The 20,943-nt window shown below is 37.2% G+C and overlaps 2 protein-coding genes across 2 annotated transcripts; one reads left to right on the top strand and one right to left on the bottom strand.

Moving 5' to 3' along the window:
- Positions 1-1,036: 1,036 nt before the first annotated feature.
- On the bottom strand, positions 1,037-15,594 carry LOC113506649 (3-hydroxy-3-methylglutaryl-coenzyme A reductase-like). The gene is given in 3 exon segments (XM_026889475.1): positions 1,037-2,171; positions 2,173-3,903; positions 15,411-15,594. Coding segments are annotated over 2 exon segments (2,493 nt in total). The 5' UTR covers positions 3,871-3,903; positions 15,411-15,594; the 3' UTR covers positions 1,037-1,376.
- Positions 15,595-16,788: 1,194 nt separating this feature from the next.
- LOC113506651 (chaoptin-like) lies at positions 16,789-20,893 on the top strand. Its single transcript, XM_026889478.1, has 6 exons — positions 16,789-16,907; positions 17,655-17,933; positions 18,463-18,632; positions 19,363-19,515; positions 20,122-20,225; positions 20,715-20,893. The coding sequence occupies exons 1-6, from the start codon at positions 16,883-16,885 to the stop codon at positions 20,848-20,850; spliced, it is 867 nt and encodes a 288-aa protein (XP_026745279.1). The 5' UTR covers positions 16,789-16,882; the 3' UTR covers positions 20,851-20,893.
- Positions 20,894-20,943: the final 50 nt, after the last annotated feature.

Raw genomic sequence — 20,943 nt, 5'->3', positions numbered from 1 at the left:
GAAAACAATTGTTCAAAAAACATTTATTAGTAATTTAGGAAACCTTTCAAATTCTGAATTAATAAAATCAAAATTATGTTAATGATTTAGGAGCAATGAGACAAAATTATGAGAACAGTAATAAAAATAATTAATATTGAAAAATTTAACAAAGGTAAGTTATGATACTTATGATGCAGGAGCTCAAGGTTCTCTGCACGTTCTGGTTACAGCCTACTCCTCTTTTAACGCGAGCCGACGTCTTGACCGGCGCAAACTTGTTTGCACTTGTTTACGTGCCTTTTCATTGAACCCAGTTACTCGGCCGAGTACATAATCGGTTGAAAAGAAATTGAGCCGAGTAAAACTCGGTACTCGTTACTCGGCGTATCTCTACTTTTTATCAATCTTCTGTGTTAGAAACGTCTATTTTATTCAGCGAATTTAGAGTTTGGAGGAAGTTCTTATCCCAAAGTTACATCTGTAATCCCTTTTATTTTGATCAAAAATGATGAACTAATTACAAAAAAATACTGACAAAAAACTGTTTGCATGAACGTTGTTTCTTTTACGAAAAAATATTAATTTTGTTTTGTATTGTACAGTAGTGTTAAAATGGCAATGAATTATGACGGGGCCCCTCTTTAATTTTATGTTCACTACTTATATTTGATACTAAGTTGTGCCCTTACTTCGTAGTGCGATATATTATATTTCAAGTTGATAATCAGCCGACACTGTATTGATCGGTTCAGTAATGCCCGAGATTAAGTTACCAATTTTGCATCTTAATAATATAATACGATGTGGTCTCTATCTTTAATGAGATAATAACGATGGTGAACTGAATCAACATTCAACTTAAAATGTGTAGATCTTTGTGGCCTCTATCTCTCAATATTTTTATTGGCAATTATACAAAGCCTAAAAATGAACTGCTAGCGACATCTATATTCTCAAGTAGGAGGAAGGTAGGAAAGGTCAAATAACGGACTTTAGTGTCACATGATTTAGTTTCATGTCCCACCAACAGATGGCGCAAGAACAAAAACAAATAAACATTCAAAGTTAATTTATTGATCAACTATAGTTATATTATTTTCACGCCTCGCCATACACTAAGCACCTATCTTTATAACAATAATATTGTCGCGAATATTATTCAATACACACATATTCCGTAATAATACGCCCAGAAACTCTTCTGTTAACCTAAAATAATGATAAATCCCGATCAATTTTCACTGGGTTTTCGGGCTGAGAATGTTTCCTGTGAAATCCTACGCTACCAGCCCTTAGCCATTTGGACCATAACTGAAGATTAGTTTTCTAAGGCAAGCGGTTCGTACGAGACGAGCCGCGCAGACCAGCCATGTTGGAACTGCACCAAACATGTGTTATAAGGTGGGCACTTTCAGAGTGATGTTGTCCTGTACGTTGACGGTGGATCTGTTGTGCCTCATGTGGGATTTGACGAGGTCAGAGTTTACGAGAGCGGCCATGAGACTGAGTTCCCCAGCCAAGACGGTTGCACAGATGAGCGAGGCGAGCCTTGCAGAGTTCTCTGCCGGTCTGACACCCGCGCCCTTCACGCCCAGGATCTCGAGACAGGCGCCTTGACCCGTCAGTATGGTCCCTCCGCCCACAGTCCCGACCTCCAAAGATGGCATCGTACAAGTCACGTACAGGTCTTCGTTATTTTCTCCGCAGACCTCCATGTTTGTGGAGCAGTTCGAGCTGGTGACATTCTGCGCTGGGTCTTGGCCTGTAGCGATGAAGATAGCTGTCACCATGTTAGCTGCGTGGGCATTATTCCCACCGATGGACCCAGCGAGGGCAGATCCAGAGAGATTCTTAATTTTGTTACATCTAGCTAGAGTTCTGGCGTCAGTTTTGAAGATAGTTCTTAGATTATCACCGGTGATGGTCGTCTCACAGACAACGCGTTTACCTCTGCCTTTCACCCAGTTGATCGCGGCTGCTTTCTTGTCTGAACAGTAGTTACCAGATAAGCTGATGACTTCCATGTCTGGGAAGTAGTTCTTGAGAAGTTTGAGAGCATTTTCAGCGCCTTTGGAGACCATGTTCATGCCCATAGCGTCGCCGGTGGTCGCTCTGAATCTGAGGTATAAGGACGCGCCGTCGACTCCTATGTGTATCTCTTGGAGGCGCGCGAATCTTGAAGTGGAGTCCAAAGGCTTCCTTGATTAAGGCGTAGTTATCTTTATTATCGATCCACTGTCGGCATTCGTGGGCGCGGACTACGTTGGGCAGCTTGATAGCGGGGGCGCGGGTCATGCCGACGTCTTCCACCACACTGGTGACACCACGAGACCCGATGGCCTTAGCGCCTCTGTTGGTGGACGCTACGAGCGCTCCTTCAGTAGTCGCCATGGGGATCATGTAAGGTTTCCCATCGATGACCAGAGGCCCCGCATACCCGACCGGCACACCGACGTAACCAATCACGTTCTCGCAGCAAGCGTTTAATACTTTAGTGTAGTCGTAGTTCAGGTAAGGCAGTTGTTTGATAGCTAGTTCAGTTTGGAACCTCGCACCGACCACCTTCCTGCGCAGCTTGACGCCGCGGAGGGGGTCTCCCAACACAGACTCTAGCCTGTGCAGCGGTATATGAGACTGTTCCACAAGCATGATCACCTCTTCATCACTGAGCGAGGTGCACGCACCTTCAGATCTGTATATTTCGAGACATTCCGCCATCGGGCGTTTCTTAGCGTTTAATTTAGATGCAGAGGAGCTGGGAGAGAGTGTCGGCCATTCATCCTCTAACACGCCCTCGGTCTGCGTGGATACTTCAGAGTTCGAGTCATCCCCTACTGAAAACTTTGGCTTACGGCTCAGCTGTTCTTGCACCACTTCCTTGACCGTCATGTCGTTCATATCGATCACCCAGTTCCTCTGCTCTTCGAAGAAAACGAATTTTATGATCAACGCGCAGAGTAAGGTTGCTATGACTATGTAATCAGCGGAGACCGAGAACCATTTGACGTACGAATGTAACAGGATGTTGTCATGCGGGGCTGGTGTTAGAGTGTCAGTGGGACCCTCGATGATGCCATTGTCAGCGCTCCAGGGCCAGCGGCTGGTCAAGTGCACGCAGAGCAAGCCGGCAGCCATGATCATCTTCACTCGCTGAACCACTGGGTTTGGTTTCAAGTCAGCTTCGGAAAACGGACTGTCAGGTGACATTTCCTTACGTCCAGACGCAAAGTCAGCGACCAACGACAAGCAAGCCGGGTAGAAGGTCACGAAGACTAAGTAATCGACAAGCAGAGCGAGACAAGCGAACGTGCACATATGCTCGAGACGTGGTACTCCCGATAAGGCCCCCACTCCAACCAGTAGTACTGCTAGGAGTGTATCTAAAGTTGCTGTGGGGCCTAACAGAGCGAGCGCTCGTCCAACCCTCTTCCCCTGGTCCTCTCCAGCCGACCAGCCGGCCTTCGCCATCCTCGCGCCCCTCGCCACATCAGCGACCAACAGAAACAAGAACGGTGCATCCTTAATACTGGCCAACTCGCTCCAAAAGAGACTGGCGACAGCAGAGGTGAAAATAAAACTGGCGAACGTCGAGAACACTCCGGCGATGATGAGTAAGTACTTCGAGGCGATTTTCTGAAGGTTTGAGATTTGGTAGTAGGCGTAGAGGAGGGCGGCGCAGCGGACGAAAGTCATGATGACGGCGTCTGCGGCCTGGTACTCGGCCTCGAGGCCGGGGCAGGCGCGGGCCCAGCCGGCGCAGTGCTCCGACCTGTTCCCGGGGCCGTTCCGCTCGACGCTGGCGGCGCAGGCAAGCAGCGCCAGGGTCGCCACTATCACCTCCCACTGATGTCGCGCGCAGAACTCGCCGTGTGCTCCCCAAACCTTCATGGTTCTACAGGTTAGCTGCTTCACAGCTGATATCTGGAATTAAAGAATGAGACTGAGTTTTAGGATGTTTGAAGATTGCATATTTTGGCTTTGGATTAAGACAGTTCAGTTCATTTCTAAACTCTTAGAGTTTGTATGGCGGTAGTTGTGTGGAGAACCAAGAAAATTAGTTCATAAAGTTGGTAGTTTAAAAACAATAAACTTAAAAGTTGCACTGTTGGGTTTTCTTAGAAGCAATATATGTATAAGTATTTGTAAAAGGAGCCTATACTTTCACGTGCTAATCAAGGTGTTAAATATTGTTATTAACCAATACTAAACTTAATGTAAACATTGCAAAACACTAAAAACCAGATTCGGAAACACTTTTAATATATTCATGATCAAATTACAAAATATAATATGTTTTTATAATTTCAGTCAGCAATATCGAATATAAGAAAAAAAAATGTATTAAAATCTTCTTTGGCACTGGCACCAAGGCTGCATGAAATATTTATGAAACTATTTTTCATTTTCAATTTCTAACTTCGTACTCATATTTCGCATTTGACGGCATTTTTTTTCTGCTGAAAATCTTACTTTTATATTAATAAATCAACTCTTGCGTTAAGGAATCTAATCCTTGTGTCGCAGGGGTTTCACACACATTCAAGTCACATGCACAAAGACACCCAGACTCAGAACAAGCATTCCTGGATAACACAAATACAGTGGGTTTGGAGTGGTGACCTCAACCACTCGGCTATCCGTGCTGTCGTTCATGCATTTAATATGCGATTGAACTCATTATAGATCAATTTCAGCAGGTTTTTTAAGAGGTGAAATAACGATAAATATTATTAGGTATAATTTAAAGTTGATTAATGAGTGAAGAAATCTGATGTCATCTAGTTTTACGATACAAATACTAATTACAGTTAACAAGTATATATATATATGATCGTACGAGTGTATAAGAAAAAAAATCCTTTGTTTTGAGATTTTTACAAGCTGGTATTAAAAAACCGGTCAAGAGCAAGCTGGACTCGCGACGGTTCCGTACAAATAAGCTACAGGCACTACAGTGGCGTGGCATGGGAGAGGTCAGGTGGATGGTGATGATGATGATGAGGCTACAATAAAACTTATACCTTACAAATATATGTCCCACCAATTGATGGTCAACCATTTTTCGCGACGATTCCCCGACTCCCTCGGGGGAGGAAATGGGTAGTGTTATGTCAGACTCTTACCGACTAAACCTGAACCGCCGTGCTACGTCATCCGCATTTTTGTGTCGATGTAATGCGTTTTTGTCAACAAGTTTTTATTTAAAGTAAGCCTTTTTTCAAACACATTTTAAAATGTCATTCCTATTGAAAATAACCAGCGAATCCATATTATTCGTTACTATTACAGCAATATAAATGAACAATCTCTGATCATTTTCATCGTCTTGCTATAACAATTCCTGAGATACAGTCTTAAGAGTCGGATATATACATCAAAGCCTTAGTTATAAGGTACCGTTTCCAACCTTTGGTTACGGATCTCTAAAAAACCTTTGTTTCAGATGGTTACAGGTTGGTATTAAAAAACAATTTGAATTTTATTAGCTGTAGTTGTAATCGATTTGCGACACGTGTTCCCATTATATTGAAAAAACTGTTTTATTCTAAACACTTTTACATCGCTCAAAACTAAAATATATATAACTCCTACTTAATCTTAATAAACACGGGATTATTGAGGGATGCAACGGATAACTCACGCTTATTTATCGGGAGGTGACCGTACTAGTTTCGGACCCAATCAGAGTCCTTTATCACTCCGGATAAATACGCGTGAGTAAACCGTTGCATCTTTTAATAATGATTCAGTCTTACGATATTAACTATAAAATATATTTCTAAAGTTCGTACAGTTCCGTATACAAAGGATAAAAGGTACCAGTTATTAATAAAGCTCCACTGTTTGTCCGTTTGTTATTGGGCTGCAGATCATGAATTCTGACAGCTAGCAACAAGTTATAACAACATATTCTAAAAACAATTTTATCTAGCTTATTTGTACTGAACCTTCATCGTCACAAGTTTAGACTCGCTTTTGACATATCTATACTCTATACTAATATATAAAGCTGAAGAGTTTGTTTGTTTGAACGCGCTAATTTCAGGAACTACTGGTCCAAATTGAAAAATTCTTTTTGTGTTGAATATACCTTTCATCGAGGAAGGCTTTAGGCAATAAACCATCACGCTACGACTAATAGGAGCGAAGATACAATGTAAAATGTGAAAAAAACAGGGCAGGTATAAATCATAACTTATATCTTCTACCCACGGGGACAAAGTCGCGGGCAACAGCTAGTTTATTATAAAGTTAATATAGCAATTTAAGTTTCTTTAGGTCTTTAGTCCACTGGGCCAGTATGCCTTCGTATAAATTGGTATAAACACCGTTATATGCCCAAACAAATTACAATGACCCACAAATTCAAAACCAGTTTCTGTTTCCCAAACATCATCTGACCGTGGCGGGCTTTCTATATCACCGAATTTAAATAACATCGAAAGTTAATGAAAATTACTGGTTTTCGGATGAATAAAGCTTTCAAGGTGTCCGATCGCGTTTAAAATTACTTTGCTACCTTACACGCTGACCGGTGTCCATTTCCCTGATTAATACGAGAAGTAGAGTAACTAGAGTAGGTATATATAGCCTGTGATACTCGGGAATAACGTGGCTTATTATTGGTTTAATTTTCAAAATCGGTTCAGCACATCCTGAGATTGCTCGTCTCAACTTTACCTTTTTATAGTATTAGTATTTTCTCTGAGGAGCGAATTAGGGTGGATGTTTGCCGGGCCAGCGGGATTGTCCGAAAATGTGTGTCCTCCGTCAGATTTCTCTCATCTCACCGGTGTTAACGCACGCTTGTGCAGTATAACTATAACATGTCCTGCAGCTGGCTGGTGTCTTGTGACATTCATCGCCGTGGTTGAAATAGGTTTGGCAGCGGAGCCTTAGCAACAGGCTTCGGTTTTTACCCCATGGATACGGACCCCTAAAGATGTTGTTCAAACTTTATTACTTGATTTCCTCATTTACCGCCTTTTTATTTCGTATAAAACGGCAATAATGCTTATGTATAAAATAACATCTTCACGGCTATTTAGACATTAAAATCTGCGTGAAAAAAAATAACTATTTAACGCAAGTAATGGACAATTGTGAAGTCAACATCTAAAATGCTTCATTAAAAATCTTATTGGACTTTACTTTGATATCAAGACAATAAATGAATAATAAAATTATAGAAAAACAAATTTCTAGAAACCGACATAGTTGTTAGTTCCAGTCTAACCGAATGCAGCTAAGTACCAGTGTTTTACAAGGAGCGACTGCCTATCTGATCTCCTCAACCCAGTTACCTGGGCGACACGGTACCTTTTAGTCTGACTGGTTGTCAGACCTTCTACCTTCTGACTACCTGTAACGATTGTCAAAGATGTGTCAATAACAGCCGGGACCCAAAAATTAACGTGCCTTCTGAAACTCGGAGGAACTCTTTATAACTTAGATGGTCACCCACCTACGGACCGACATTATCAAGCGCATATTAATCTGTGATCGATCAACTTGTGCAGTTGTGACTTCGCCGACGACGAGCTTTTCAGATTCCTCCACCTTTGCAGATTGAAAGATCGCCGAAGTATAAAAATACTTTATTAAAGCCCCGTACACTAAAACAAAACCTTTGCTTCCGAAAAAATTGATATTGATATTGATCACTGCAGGTTTGCGATTTCTGACTCCAATATTTGTCATCTAAATGATATTACTCATCCACATTTTTTTATTAAAACAAATTTGTCAATTGCCTGCTGGTACTTACGCTTCCAATCTATACTCTATACTAATATATAAAGCTGAAGAATTTGTTTGTTTGTTTGAACGCGCTAATCTCAGGAACTACTGGTTCAAATTTTTTGTGTTGTATAGACCATTCATCGGGGAAGGTTTTAGGCTATATACCATCACGCTGCGACTACTAGGAGCGAAGATACAATGGAAAATGTGTAAAAAACCGGGAAAAATATTCATCTTTGAGGGCTTCCGTTAAAAAATTCCTAACTTATATCTTCTAACCACGCGGACGAAGTCGCGGGCAACAGCTAGTTCCATATAAAGAACTAAAAGTCCGCCACGACGTGAGTTTATCAAGTTCAAAGAAGTGCTTATATCTTCGAATATCTATTTATTCTTTATTGACGACTCCCGTATTCAATGGCGGCACATTACCTACTTGTGCACATAGAGTCCTTAATATTATTCCACCATATTTATGTATTCGTGTCACATCGTCTGCACCCGCACGTGACTAGGTTCCTATATTTTGTATATTGTAACCAACGTTATTGTATTGTTCTATAACTTCAATCATGATTTGACTTGGTTTTTTATTATTTAGAGGTCATGTTGCTTGCTCTAAAGTGGTTCGATCGAATCGTTGGTCAGATGGGTGACCGTTTTTGTTATAACGAGTTCCTCCATGTTTCGGAAGGCACGTTAAATTGTGGGTCCCGGCTGTCATTCATTCACAATCGTTACAGGTAGTCAAAAGATTAAAAAGTCTGACAGCCAGTCTAACCAAGGGGTATCGTGTTGCCCTGGTAACTGTGTTGAGGAGGTCAGATAGGCAGTCGCTCCTTGTAAAACTGGAAGCCGACCCAACATAGTTGGGAAAAGGCTAGGATGATGATGACGTTATGTTGCTTGGAATGCGGAAAATTGCCTACTGGTATAGCTCACCGCGACTAACCCACTGTGGGTGCCGTGTTGCGGGTTCAATGCCGACGTAGGACAAGCATTTGTGTGAACCGAGAATGCTTGTTGTGAATCTTGATTTCTTTGTGTGACTTAAATGTTTTTAAAACCTCCTGTGGAAGCGTTCGATTCCCATCCAGGACAAATGTTTGTGTGCTGAGCATGCTGCATTTGTATTTACGCGGTGCGGATTTAATTCCATTGCAGACAAAGTATCAATGGTCCTTTTTTAAGTTATAGGTAAGTATATTCATTCAAAAATTTTAAGGAAAACATCGTGAGGACATTTGGACCCCAAATTTATAAATCTGGAATCGCAAACCCGCATTGATCTGACATGGTGACCAATAATCTTAGCCCAGCTGTGAGACGAATATAGGCTGGTATTATTTTTTTAATATATATAAATTACGTGTCACATTGTTTGTCCGCGATGGACTCCTAAACTACATTTCCGATTTCAATCAAATTTGCACACTGTGTGTAACATGATCCAACTTGAAAGATAGGATAGCTTACATCTCAATTTATAGTCGCAATATTTCTTGCAAAATATTTATCAAAACCTAACCTCCTAGTTACAAAGCGAACGAAGTCGCGAGCAAGTCACTTAGTATTTATTAGGAACTAGCTGTTGCCCGCGACTTCGTCCCCGTGGGTAGAAGATATAAGTTATGATTTAGGTATACCTACCTGCCCGGTTTTTTTCACATTTTCCATTATATCTTAGCTCTTATTAGTCGCAGCGTGATGGTTTATAGCCTAAAGCCTTCCTCGATAAATGGTCTATTCAACACAAAAAGATTTTTTCAATTTGGACCAGTAGATCCTGAGATTAGCGCGTTCAAACAAACAAACAAACAAACAAACTCTTCAGCTTTATATATTAGTATAGAGTATAGATTACCTAAAACGTCTACTTACATGTCGTTATAAAGGTATAACTAAACTTTCAATAACGTTTGAGTTATTTCCCGTGAATGTAATGTGTCCATGACATGCATTTTGCTAACTCTATACTGATGCTAGCTGTCAAAGCAAACGTTGTTTTGTCATACAATAGTTCTAGGGGAAAAAATAAGGATACGAAGCATATATGTCCGATTCTCACAATTACAAAATTTCATGAGAATCAGCCGAGCCGTTTCAAGAGAGTTCAATTACGTGCACAGTGTCACGAGAATTCAATATATTAGATTTGCCTTCTTTTAAGAACCCGAAAGTGAGATGAAATCACTCAATTAATAATGCGATGATACCATAAGTTCCTACCTGAAAAGCAGACTTCAATCTTCGTTTTCTATTAGAATTCATCCATAAAAGTATATTAAGTATAATAATTAATTACGTCTTAGAAAAAAATCAGACTTCGACCAAATAGGTTGCTATCATTAGCGGCAATTCGTATCTTGCGAAATCGCGTCATCTTAATTTACAAACAATTTTCTCCGTCTATTTGTTTTAACGCGATTAGGTTATACAAAACTTAATTTTAACAATAAAAACTGTTAATTTCTATAGCTTATTTTATCAGATATTTAATACTAAAAAAATAACTCAAATCTCGTCATTTTGCTTTGACAAACATACGCTAGACACCAAATAGCGAAACGAGTTTTTATACTCACAAATATTGAATTGTAGACGATTTTGAACTCTATGTGCAGAGATTTAAAGATTTTTAACACTTGGTTGTGATGTAATGTTGAATGTTGCGATATGACCTTGTATTGTTACCTATGAGGTATAACTCTTGTAAGACAATTTGGGTAACCTTAAAACCTGTATCGATTTTTCTATAGTTTTAAGTCCAAAACTGGAGAGAGCTAGAAGGGGTATGAAAAATTGGAGATGTCTTTACTATGATGCGAAACACGAAAAGTTTAAAAAAATGGCTACAAAGAGGGACGAATTAGTTTTAAAAAGAAATGGATTGAATTATCTTTCAAAAGAAAATGAAGAGAAGACGATGGCAGCAAATAGTAGATAATAATTGTTAAGTAAATAGTCGATAAATGTTAAAACCTATATGGGAAGAGGAATTTGAATAACAGCGGGACATTTACAGATTTGTATCTATCCAATATTTAAAATTCTCGTGCAGCGTTGTTTGCAGTCAAACTCCTCAGAAACGGCTAGACCGATTCTCATGTTTTTTTTGTGTATATTGAGTTGGTTTGAGAATGGGAAATCTAATTTTCATCCCCCTATTTTAAAATGCTTTTCTGCACCATGGCAAAATAACGTTTACTGGGACAACAAGTTATTATATAAATGTAATTGCTTATGAATATTTCAACTTATTAAAAATTTCATCAATGTTTTGATAGATTAGAGAAATTGTTCTACATTGCACTGTTATAGGCTAGATCAACGCATGAATCAAACACATCTAGACTTAGCATGCAAGGGAGCATGCATACAACCGCTGTGGCATGCATGCTCACATGTACTTGAGTGACAGGAGAAAGTCTAGTCTAGGCTAATTAAACCAGACTAGTACTAAATACTAATACTAGATGTAATGCGTAAAACCTTATTGGTAGAACAAGTCTAATCCTATAAGTTAATTATACTATAAATAAGAAAGTATGTGAGTATTTGTGTTACCACTTTAAACGGCTGATCGGATTTCGATAAAAAATGGAGTGATCGGTGGAGGTAGCTGATGCGGCCACCGCTCATTGTTTTGCAAACCCCGAGGAAAAAGAAGGGTTTTATAAGTTTGACGGGGCTCTCTGTCAGTGGCAACATAGCTCTAGAATGGATTGATCGATTTTAATTAAGTTTATTGTTTATTAAAGACACGTTATGTATGAATGTTTTTGGACATGTTTGATAAAATCGATTCAAATGAAACTGCACTAAAATAGAATATTGATAATTAAATCAAGAGAGTTCTTAGCTGCGTTTGATGAGAAAATTGTTGATGATTTACTATCGGGAGTATATGTTTTTAATCTATACTAACCTATAATTACTAATATATAAATCTAAAGAGTTTGTTTGTTTGTTTGTTTGAACGCGCTAATCTCAGGAACTACTGGTCCAAATTGAAAAATTATTTTTGTGTTGAATAGACCATTCATCGAGGAAGGCTTTAGGCTATAAACCATCACGCTGCGACTAATAGGAGCAAAGATAGGTACAATGGAAAATGTGAAAAACAGGGCAGGTTTAAATCATAACTTACATCTTGTACCCACGGGAACGAAGTCAACAGCTAGTTATTGATAATTTAGTAAAAATGTACGAACCTCAACGGCCCCTACGACTCTGCTGGTAGTCACTTAGATACTAAATACGTGAGCGCTATCCCGTATAAGAAAAACTACGATCTTTCAATTAGTATCAGCTTATTAGATTGTTGTGCAGATACCAACTTGTATGACGTCACACAATCCTGCCACAATGGCGGCATTGTGATGCAAATTGTAACGGAAACGGATTTACGTATTCACAGTATAGGTATACCTATAGTTATGGCACATACTAGATGCTTCATGCGGTTTGATTCGCTTGCTTTTCGTTTAAGGATGACAGATTATTTAAATTTTAAGACGGACTTTTTGCTTGACAAAATACTACCGACAAATTTGACTGCACGGATAGCCGAGTGGTTGTGGTCACAACGCCAAAGCCACAGCGCTTCGTGTCGCAGGATCGAACCCCTCGTATGACAAGCATTTGTGTGACATACGAATGCTTGTTCCGAGTCTGGGTGTCATTGTGTATGTGACTTGAATGTTTGAGAAGCCCCCTGCGACAAAACATAAGGTGTTAACAAAATTCATCTCTATTTACCCCTACTGTTTCAAACTTTCTTGTTTGTTTATTGTTCTGGTTGATAAAATTGAAATAGGGCGTTTTAAATAATATTTAAATCGCGGGTCGAAAATTGCTTCTTCTAGAATTAATGTAACATTTTAATGGACTTTAATGTTACCCCCTTTCTTTGCTTTATAATGATATTTTTAAGCTATCTAGGAATATATTATGGACTAAAAGAAATCCTTATCACAAAACGAACTTTTAATATCGGACCATCAATAGTGTTAACACTAGTACGGTAACAGTCGAATCTGTAACATTTTGGTTACTGACTAAACCTGAACCGCCGCACGCTGCGCCGTCGTACGTCATCCGCGTTTTGGTGTCGGTGCATGGCAATGCGTTGCAATTATTCATGCACTGTAGTACAACACTAGCCTTTGTATATATGTATATAGTCGTACAGTCAATACGTGAGAACATGCGTGTTCACACTTGGTACTACATAGTCCAGAATTAAGGGCTGGTGTCTTGCGATGCGACGTTATTCTTTGGCAAATACTGTTGCAAACTGCGAAAATTTTCATTGCAACCGGGGAAAGACGTGTCCGCCTTTAAATGTTTGACGTAGGTACAGCTTGCTTCGACTATTAGATTAGATTACACTTAGATCTCTTATTAACTTATAACTTCTAATCTTCTCCATGAGAATCCACCTTCCGAACGAGCGGTAGCTTCAATAGGAGACTGACCGACAGACTGACACTTTAGATTTGAATATTGTATAAATAAATTGTTTGAAGTTCAAAAGTGCCATATACTGGTCTAGTTGATATAAATAATTTGACTTTGACTAACTCAAAACTCGTAAAACGGAAGGTACTAAACAGAATAAGAGCAAATTAAGATTATAATAAAAGACGATAGTATTTTGGGTTTTTTTTTGGCTGGAAATGTGTGTCAGTCATCTCGTTTGTTTTGTTTTGACTTCCTCATTTAGGACACATTTTTAGTCTTGTCGCTGGGGATTCACAAACATTCTAGTCGTGCACGAATGCACCAAGACTCAAAACAAGCTTCGTGGATCTCACAAATGTTTGTCTTCGGGGATCGAATCCGCGACATGTCGCGCACATTGCATTTGGCGTGGTGACCTATATCACTCGACTTTTTCGTTTTTAACGCCATATTTTTTTTTAATTACCTTATTTGTTTCTAGGTACTGTTTTGGCGCCAATTTTTTGCCCGACATCTTTTTTGGACATTCAAAACGGAAAGTACCAATGCGGAAAACGATTACACGAAAAATTTCACCGAGCAAATTACCTTGTCGGTCAGAAACACATTTAAATCATAATTTACATACGTAATGACGAAAAAATTAAGGAAAACATTCGTTTTATAAATGACAGTGATCAGTTGACAAATCGTTTAAGGTTTGCCGCCATTTCCTTGTATCATGAGTCAGAATATTTCATAATTAAGTAGCAATAACAGTATACATCAATTAAATGCATTATTTATACAAATTAATGTGAAACTTCCTTGAGATTTTACTTTTTTATAGTTTGTAAGTTTGTGTCAACTTTAAAATGAAGTGGCTTATTTTGAAAAGATTTTTGTTGCTTTTATTTCACTTTGCACTTTGTGGGAATATTCTAATAATTAAGAAAATATATTTCACATAATTTACAACAACTACGCATGCATTTGAAATCTTTATTTATACAACTTATTTTTATAAAATCTGGTCTTGCTATGATTAAGCCATCCATGAAAGGAATTGAATAAATGTTTTCAAGTGTCTTAACACTAGAATGAAAGCATCTTCTCGTACATTTTTTTTATATCAACTGGCCTAATTTCAATGATGGATTTAGTATTCTTTTAGAAAAAGGACACTTTTTAGGTAAAATTTCTTCGTAAATATGAGCTTTAACAGAACATATTCTATCTCAGTTTGTCTACGAGGTAGCTAGGATTGTGAATCAAAGTATTTCATTTGCCAAACATTATACAAAAAATATAAGACCAGGGTTTAAGACAAAAACAAAAATAACTGATTTAATAAGTACCTTAGTTTAGATATAAATCACTCTTTTTTCACAAGGCTTAGATAATTTTGGAGATTCCGAGAATACTGAAAACGTATTTGGAGATAGATTTAAATTGCTGAATCATAGTGAGCGAGCAAGGTGAGAAATGTTCATAGGTAATATCTATTATTTGTACCACATTTTAGCAACTAGGTTTGAATAGACTATGCATTGTTACATTATTATATATTATATTGCTTTTGGAAAAAACATCACTCTGTTATTTACAATATACTGTTTGATTATAATCTATTATACACAATTTAACGAACATAGACATACAAGACAAAAACACCACATAAATTATTTTTTGGATTTATGTCCATAAACAATTCCAATAAGAACTACTTTCTAACACAAAAAAGGTTCAATACTTTCTATTTAAATTTCCTTTGCACAGTGAGAAAAATAAATAATTGTCTATGATCTAGAAAGTGTGTCAAGTGTCTTCCGCACCGTTAGTAGGTCACTGGAGTTTATACACTCAGTTAATATTTATCAACATTCAAAACACATTTTCTCGTAATAATAACTTACGTGATAATAATAATCGCCGGCGGAACTCACAGTTTTTCTGCACGTTACTGCCTACATAAGCCTACTATATGCTGCTACTATCCCAAATCACGCAATCCTTTATGTAAACTAAGAAATACGAACAATGTAATTTTTCATTCATTTCAGAGTGAAAAAGAACTGAATACATACATCTATACACTGATAAACACACAGAAATAGTAACAGAGTCGATCGGAAACGAGATCTCTCTTTATTATTCAAATTATTTGAATAAATACACATCTAAAGTTGACTCTCAAATTTCACTTTTTCATAATACGAAATTAACAATTTATTACTCACCAGTAGAGTGTTATGTTAAGCTGGAATTCACACAAACTATTTACACGACGTTGGTAACTGAGCAATTAATTATCGCCTTGAAATAACGCTCAGATTTTATGTGGAAATTATAAAAATGTTAGCCGTAACACACTTCTCGCCATTTTCGGGGTGACTGACGCAAAGGAATTCTTTTAGCACCATCTGTTTACTGTCAATGTCAGATGTCAGTTGTAGTGATGCCATATAAAGTATTTATATTTCTACTAACTAGATATTTTATATTATACTCGCTTTATCGATTTATGTAGTTTGAGATACAGAATCGGCTGTTAAACCTTACGCACCTAACCCACGCTATATTTTCAATCAGCGTGTGACAGTTTAATCCCGCAACTTAAAACCTGGTTAATTAACGAATACGTATTTTCGCAAAATGTATAAAGTTTCTTTCAGATACATGATTGGGACTGAAAAACATTTTATTCAAAGTTTGGTAAAAGCGAAGATAACGAATTAGTAAATAGAAAAAAAAACTCTTAATTATCTTGTTGCAGAATCTGTATTACTTTAAAACATCGAGTACAAAAACTTCTACGATTAAGGTAATCATAGCGGGCCGACTCGGTAAGGTTGCGCTATCCACCGGCGTGTCAAATATCTCACCTTTCCTAAAGCAATACTTCCTAAAAGATAAACGAGTTGTATTTGTACCAGGCTTGTTCAATTCTTCTTCAAACAAAGCCTCGTAAAACGCTTCAAAGAATGGTATAACAACTGTACTACCAAACCAAACCCAGAGCAACGCGAATAATGTTGTTAACAATATAACTTGACAAAACATGTAAAAGTAATACGGAAATATGATAGGATCAGGTGTTGTTATTCGTGTTATTTTGCAGACGACCCATTGTATCATCATCCAGTAGACCAAACATTGGTTTGTGCCTGCGCATAATGATACGCAGCAGTCCCAGAATCTGGAACATAATATATAAGGGAAGCAGAAAACTTCCCACCAGTTATATCTAAACACATCGTCTGTTTGTGCGTGGAATCTTTCTCCCTCGACTTCGTCACACCGAATCTTATCCTTACGTTTCTTCTTCTTTGGCGCCATATTTTGATTTCTTCTAAACTATTTTAGTATTATAAGCTCAGTCTCATGATTTAGTTTGAATAAATGTAAGTCTATGTATGTATATTACATAAAGGAATATGAAACTGAATTTATCTAACCATTTACTTTGATGATTGACATTAGCGTTCACTTTGAAAACTCGTCTGTAATTGTCTTTGTTTATTTTTGTTATCTGTGTTTATAACTTAGCAAAAGTTTGATTAAGTTATTGTTGTCTATGGTTAGTTCCGTGTTGATCATTGTGAGGTGGAGTGTAGCAGTTTGTTGGAAAATAATATTACGTGTTTATAATATTATTATCATGTTACGAACATAGAAATTTGTACATCTACTGCAGGATTTCGTTTAATAAATGTTAGTTTACAGATTAAGCGCAGGTATTTGATTTTTATATTGTTTTAACGAGTGAAAGTTTGTCGCAGTAGCAAAGGATTTAAGTTGTTGTTTCAAGGGAATGCGCTATATAAAGACTTAATATTTCCTAGTTGGTAGTAAAAATTGAAATGAAACAAGTTCTTTTCATCATTGTCGTTTTGTTTTTAGCGTAAACTGGTTTTTTGACCTTTCAAAGTGTGAAGTAAGTTCGTAATAAATATTTATTCAAACAAATGTGATTGAAGACCTTGGTTACGTTTTTTTATTCGTCATACTGTCCTTAGACTATTTAAAAGTTAAATAGAACCTTTTTGCGCTGTTTACTATACATTGAAACCTGTTTAAAAGTTTTAAAACTCTGTTGGGCAATGCTAAAGTTTTCTCTTTTCATATTTTTATGTAATAGGTTTCTATAATGCCTAAATTTAATTATTACGAAATATAATTTATAGAATTCTTATGAGTGTTACATATAATGCTTAGCATGAAATAATGGCATTTATATAAAAATAAAATAAATGAATGAAAACAACAAATTGAAATTTACGAAATATTTTTAATAAAGTGCCTGCTATGATTTTAAATTAAGCAAACATGACTTTGAAACTACATTTTCTATCAGGGTCAATCCTGATATAAAATACAAAATTTACCCAAATTGCCATAATAATAGTTCTCAATCCTAAATCTACAAATAAGTTTACATATTTGTAGAAAAAATGTAACAAAAAAATTCATCCTCTTTTCAGATCCCTCCCCCACAAAAATGGTCACAAAAATAATTTTCACGTTGGCAACACTACTCACATACACAAATTCGGAGTACATCCCTCCGGGCCCAGTGTACCGCTGTCCGACTGACTCTAGCACAACACTACTGTACCCTTGTGTGTGTGAAAAGGGATCAGATACTGGGTTGTATATAAAATGTGAGAATACAGGATTGGCTGTGTTGAGTGTCGGACTTGGCAACATTGCCGGGTTGGGGTTGCCAATTGAAAGATTATTATTAAAGGAGTGCAAGATTTGTGAGTATATTTGTATTTTAATTTCTTTCACAGTCTTTTCATATGGTAGGACTAACAAGTCAAAGGTCGTAGATTCAAATCCCGGTCTTTTCGAATTCATGAGCATATTACAAAGTAATTATCACTACCTAAAAACATTATGTGGTAGACAGCACACCCAAGTATTTTTCAAGGGCGAGTTAAACCCCGTCAGGCTCCTATGGGCGGTTTAAAAACTCTGACACCAGGATGTATTACATCTATCACATAAAAAAAACACCCCAACTTTAAAAGACTCGACTGATTTTTGGTAGTCGTGTCTAAGAACACTCGCACATAATTCACCTATAACACAAAAAAAACTTAACTGCAATCGCTCAATCCGTTCGGTAGCTATGTCGCCGCAGAAAGACAAGAGACACGTCTTACTTATAACACCCCTTTTGCTGTATGCTTCAGAGCCTAAAAAACCAGATTTTGTCACATATTATTTTCTTCTTAATCCCTCGTCTACTTAACTTGTCTCCTTTAACATCTTGTATCCTTCCAGCGACACTATTCGGTCCTCTACTACACCGATCAACGATCAGAGTTATAGAGACAGTTGACACTCCTATACAAGCTATAGACCAGTACGCCTTCGCCGGAGTGAACAGGACGCTTCAGGAGATATACATGAAGAATACTGAAATACAGGAGTTTCCGAAGGAGGCTTTCAGGGTGAGGCAAAAAAAAAACTATTACTTCTTATTTAAAATAAAAAAAACGGCTGGAGATTTTGAACATCATCTGATCCCAGCGACTCCCGCCGGCTAAAATCGAAAATGATCTCAAATGGAACATAAAATCTTGATAAGAACTAGCCTATGTATTAATCCAGGTTATAAACCATCTGTCCAGTAGTTTTCGAGTGAAGGAATAACAAACATCCTTCCATACTTATAAACATTCGTGTTCATTAAAATAGTAGGATATTTTTATTTTCGATTTGTCCGCCCCACATGTGACGGTCATGTGAAACTCCTGTAAGCGAGGATCTAAAATTCCTCAAAAGATACTGTAGCTTGGTATCCGCAGCGAAATATAACAGTATACAAATTGAGGTCTATGCCCAGCAGTGGGTTATACAAGGCTGATGATAAATGTAACAGTATGTAGGAGGAGTAAAATGAATATCATATGCCCAGCTGTAACAATATACATACGTGTATATGAGCTAGTATATTTGTGATTAATATGTAGTTAAGGTCTCGGGTCGAGTCTGGATGAGGCTGGATAGACATTGTCAAGAGACAGGGGAGGCCTATGCCCAGCGGTGGGAGGACAAAGGCTGTGGATGATGATGATAATGATGTTTATGATTATTATCAAATGTCTTCCCAAACCAAGTCCAGAAATTTAGGAAGGGACTTAAATACACATTAAGACTGACTTTTCGAATACATTTCAGATTCTAGGCAACCTATCAATATTATCAATAGATGGACACAAGATGACCAAGCTGAATAAAGATATCTTCGCTGGCAGCGAGGCGGCAGGCCGCTTGGAGAGGCTGCACCTATCTAATGGATTAATCAATGATCTATCTCCAGACGCTTTCCAGGTAAGATCTTATAAAAAAAAGACTCTCAAAATTAGGAATTTAATCCTTGTGTCGCGAATGTTACACAAACATTCAAGTCACAAGCACAAAGACACCCAGACTCAGGACAAGCATTCGTGGATCACACAAATGCTTGTCAAGAAATGTTTAATGTTAGAATACTAAATGATTTATGTACTTAAATGGTAAAAATCTTGGTGTATTTATTCTTAAACCTCATTTAAAAAATGAAAACCTATGTCAAACGATAATAAAGATTACGAAATCAAATATACCACTGATTAAGTAAAAGTGCTTTTTTAAAAAAAAATCACCATTTTTGTTCATTACATTTTATTGAAATATCGACTTTATTTACTTTGTGTTAAGAATCTAAATAGAAAAATAATTCTGAATCAAATATCGCCCTTCATAGTGTAATTAGTGAAATCTACCATTCAACTAAGTTACCACAAGTCTGTGACTTTTGTATTTTAAATCTTAACACAAGGTAATAAGGTATATATTTCTCGGCTATGCCTATTCTGGTTTTCTAATCGTCTCTTAGGAAATGAATATTTCTGAAATTAGTTTAAAACTTCTAACACGATATATTACATCAAACAGGTATTAAAAAAGCTGAAAACACTGGACCTTCACGGCAATAAGTTGGCAACACTGAAACGTAATCAATTCAAAGGATTGCGAGACGCTGAAGTTTTGGATATAAGGTAAATATATTATCACAAGTAAAGCCTACATTGTTTGTGTAACACTGAACTATTTAAAACTATCCCTATAAGATTCAGTCCAGCTGTTTCGGGTTGACAGCATAAATAATTCATAGATCAAGAAAATCTAAAAACCCACGTTTTAAATGTTCTAAAAAAAATAAAAGACCCTACAGAGCTGACAGAGGGGATATAATTTGAGCGTGAACGTGCAAAAGATTTTTTTCGATTCAGCAAAAGTCAAAGTCACTCCATTTAAATTTTATCAAAACGGGTCCAGCCGTTTTTTGGTTGTAAATTGCATTGCCGTCGGGTTTGAAGCTGCATACACAATAAATAATATAATACAAAAGTAGCTCAAGTGTTAATCCAGGATGTTAGCTTACTCCCAACCAAGTTTTATCAAAATTGGTTAAGCCGTTTGAGGGTTTTTACTGTTTTCATGTTAATAAGTTTGTCAACATTTATTTGAACTTTTTCCTTTTGCAGTTATAACAATATAGTTAAGTTGGACGGTAGCCATATTGGTGATTTAACTAAACTTGGCTGGTGTAATGCCAGTCATAATCAAATTGGAGAAATACCAAGGTACAATATAGTTGAGCATTTGTTATTTTTATTATAAGGCCTATTATTACCTCTTAAAGTAAGATATAAAGTCAGTTTCGGCTTTTATTTTGATGGTTTTCTTTTCATTTTACTTTAAATAGCTGTAATT

This window comes from Trichoplusia ni, assembly GCF_003590095.1.
Source record: "Trichoplusia ni isolate ovarian cell line Hi5 chromosome 21 unlocalized genomic scaffold, tn1 tig00002036_group20, whole genome shotgun sequence".
In the NCBI taxonomy this organism is placed as follows: domain Eukaryota; kingdom Metazoa; phylum Arthropoda; class Insecta; order Lepidoptera; family Noctuidae; genus Trichoplusia; species Trichoplusia ni.
The sequence above is the reverse complement of the archived record's forward strand: the minus strand, read 5'-3'. Positions and strand labels throughout refer to the sequence as shown.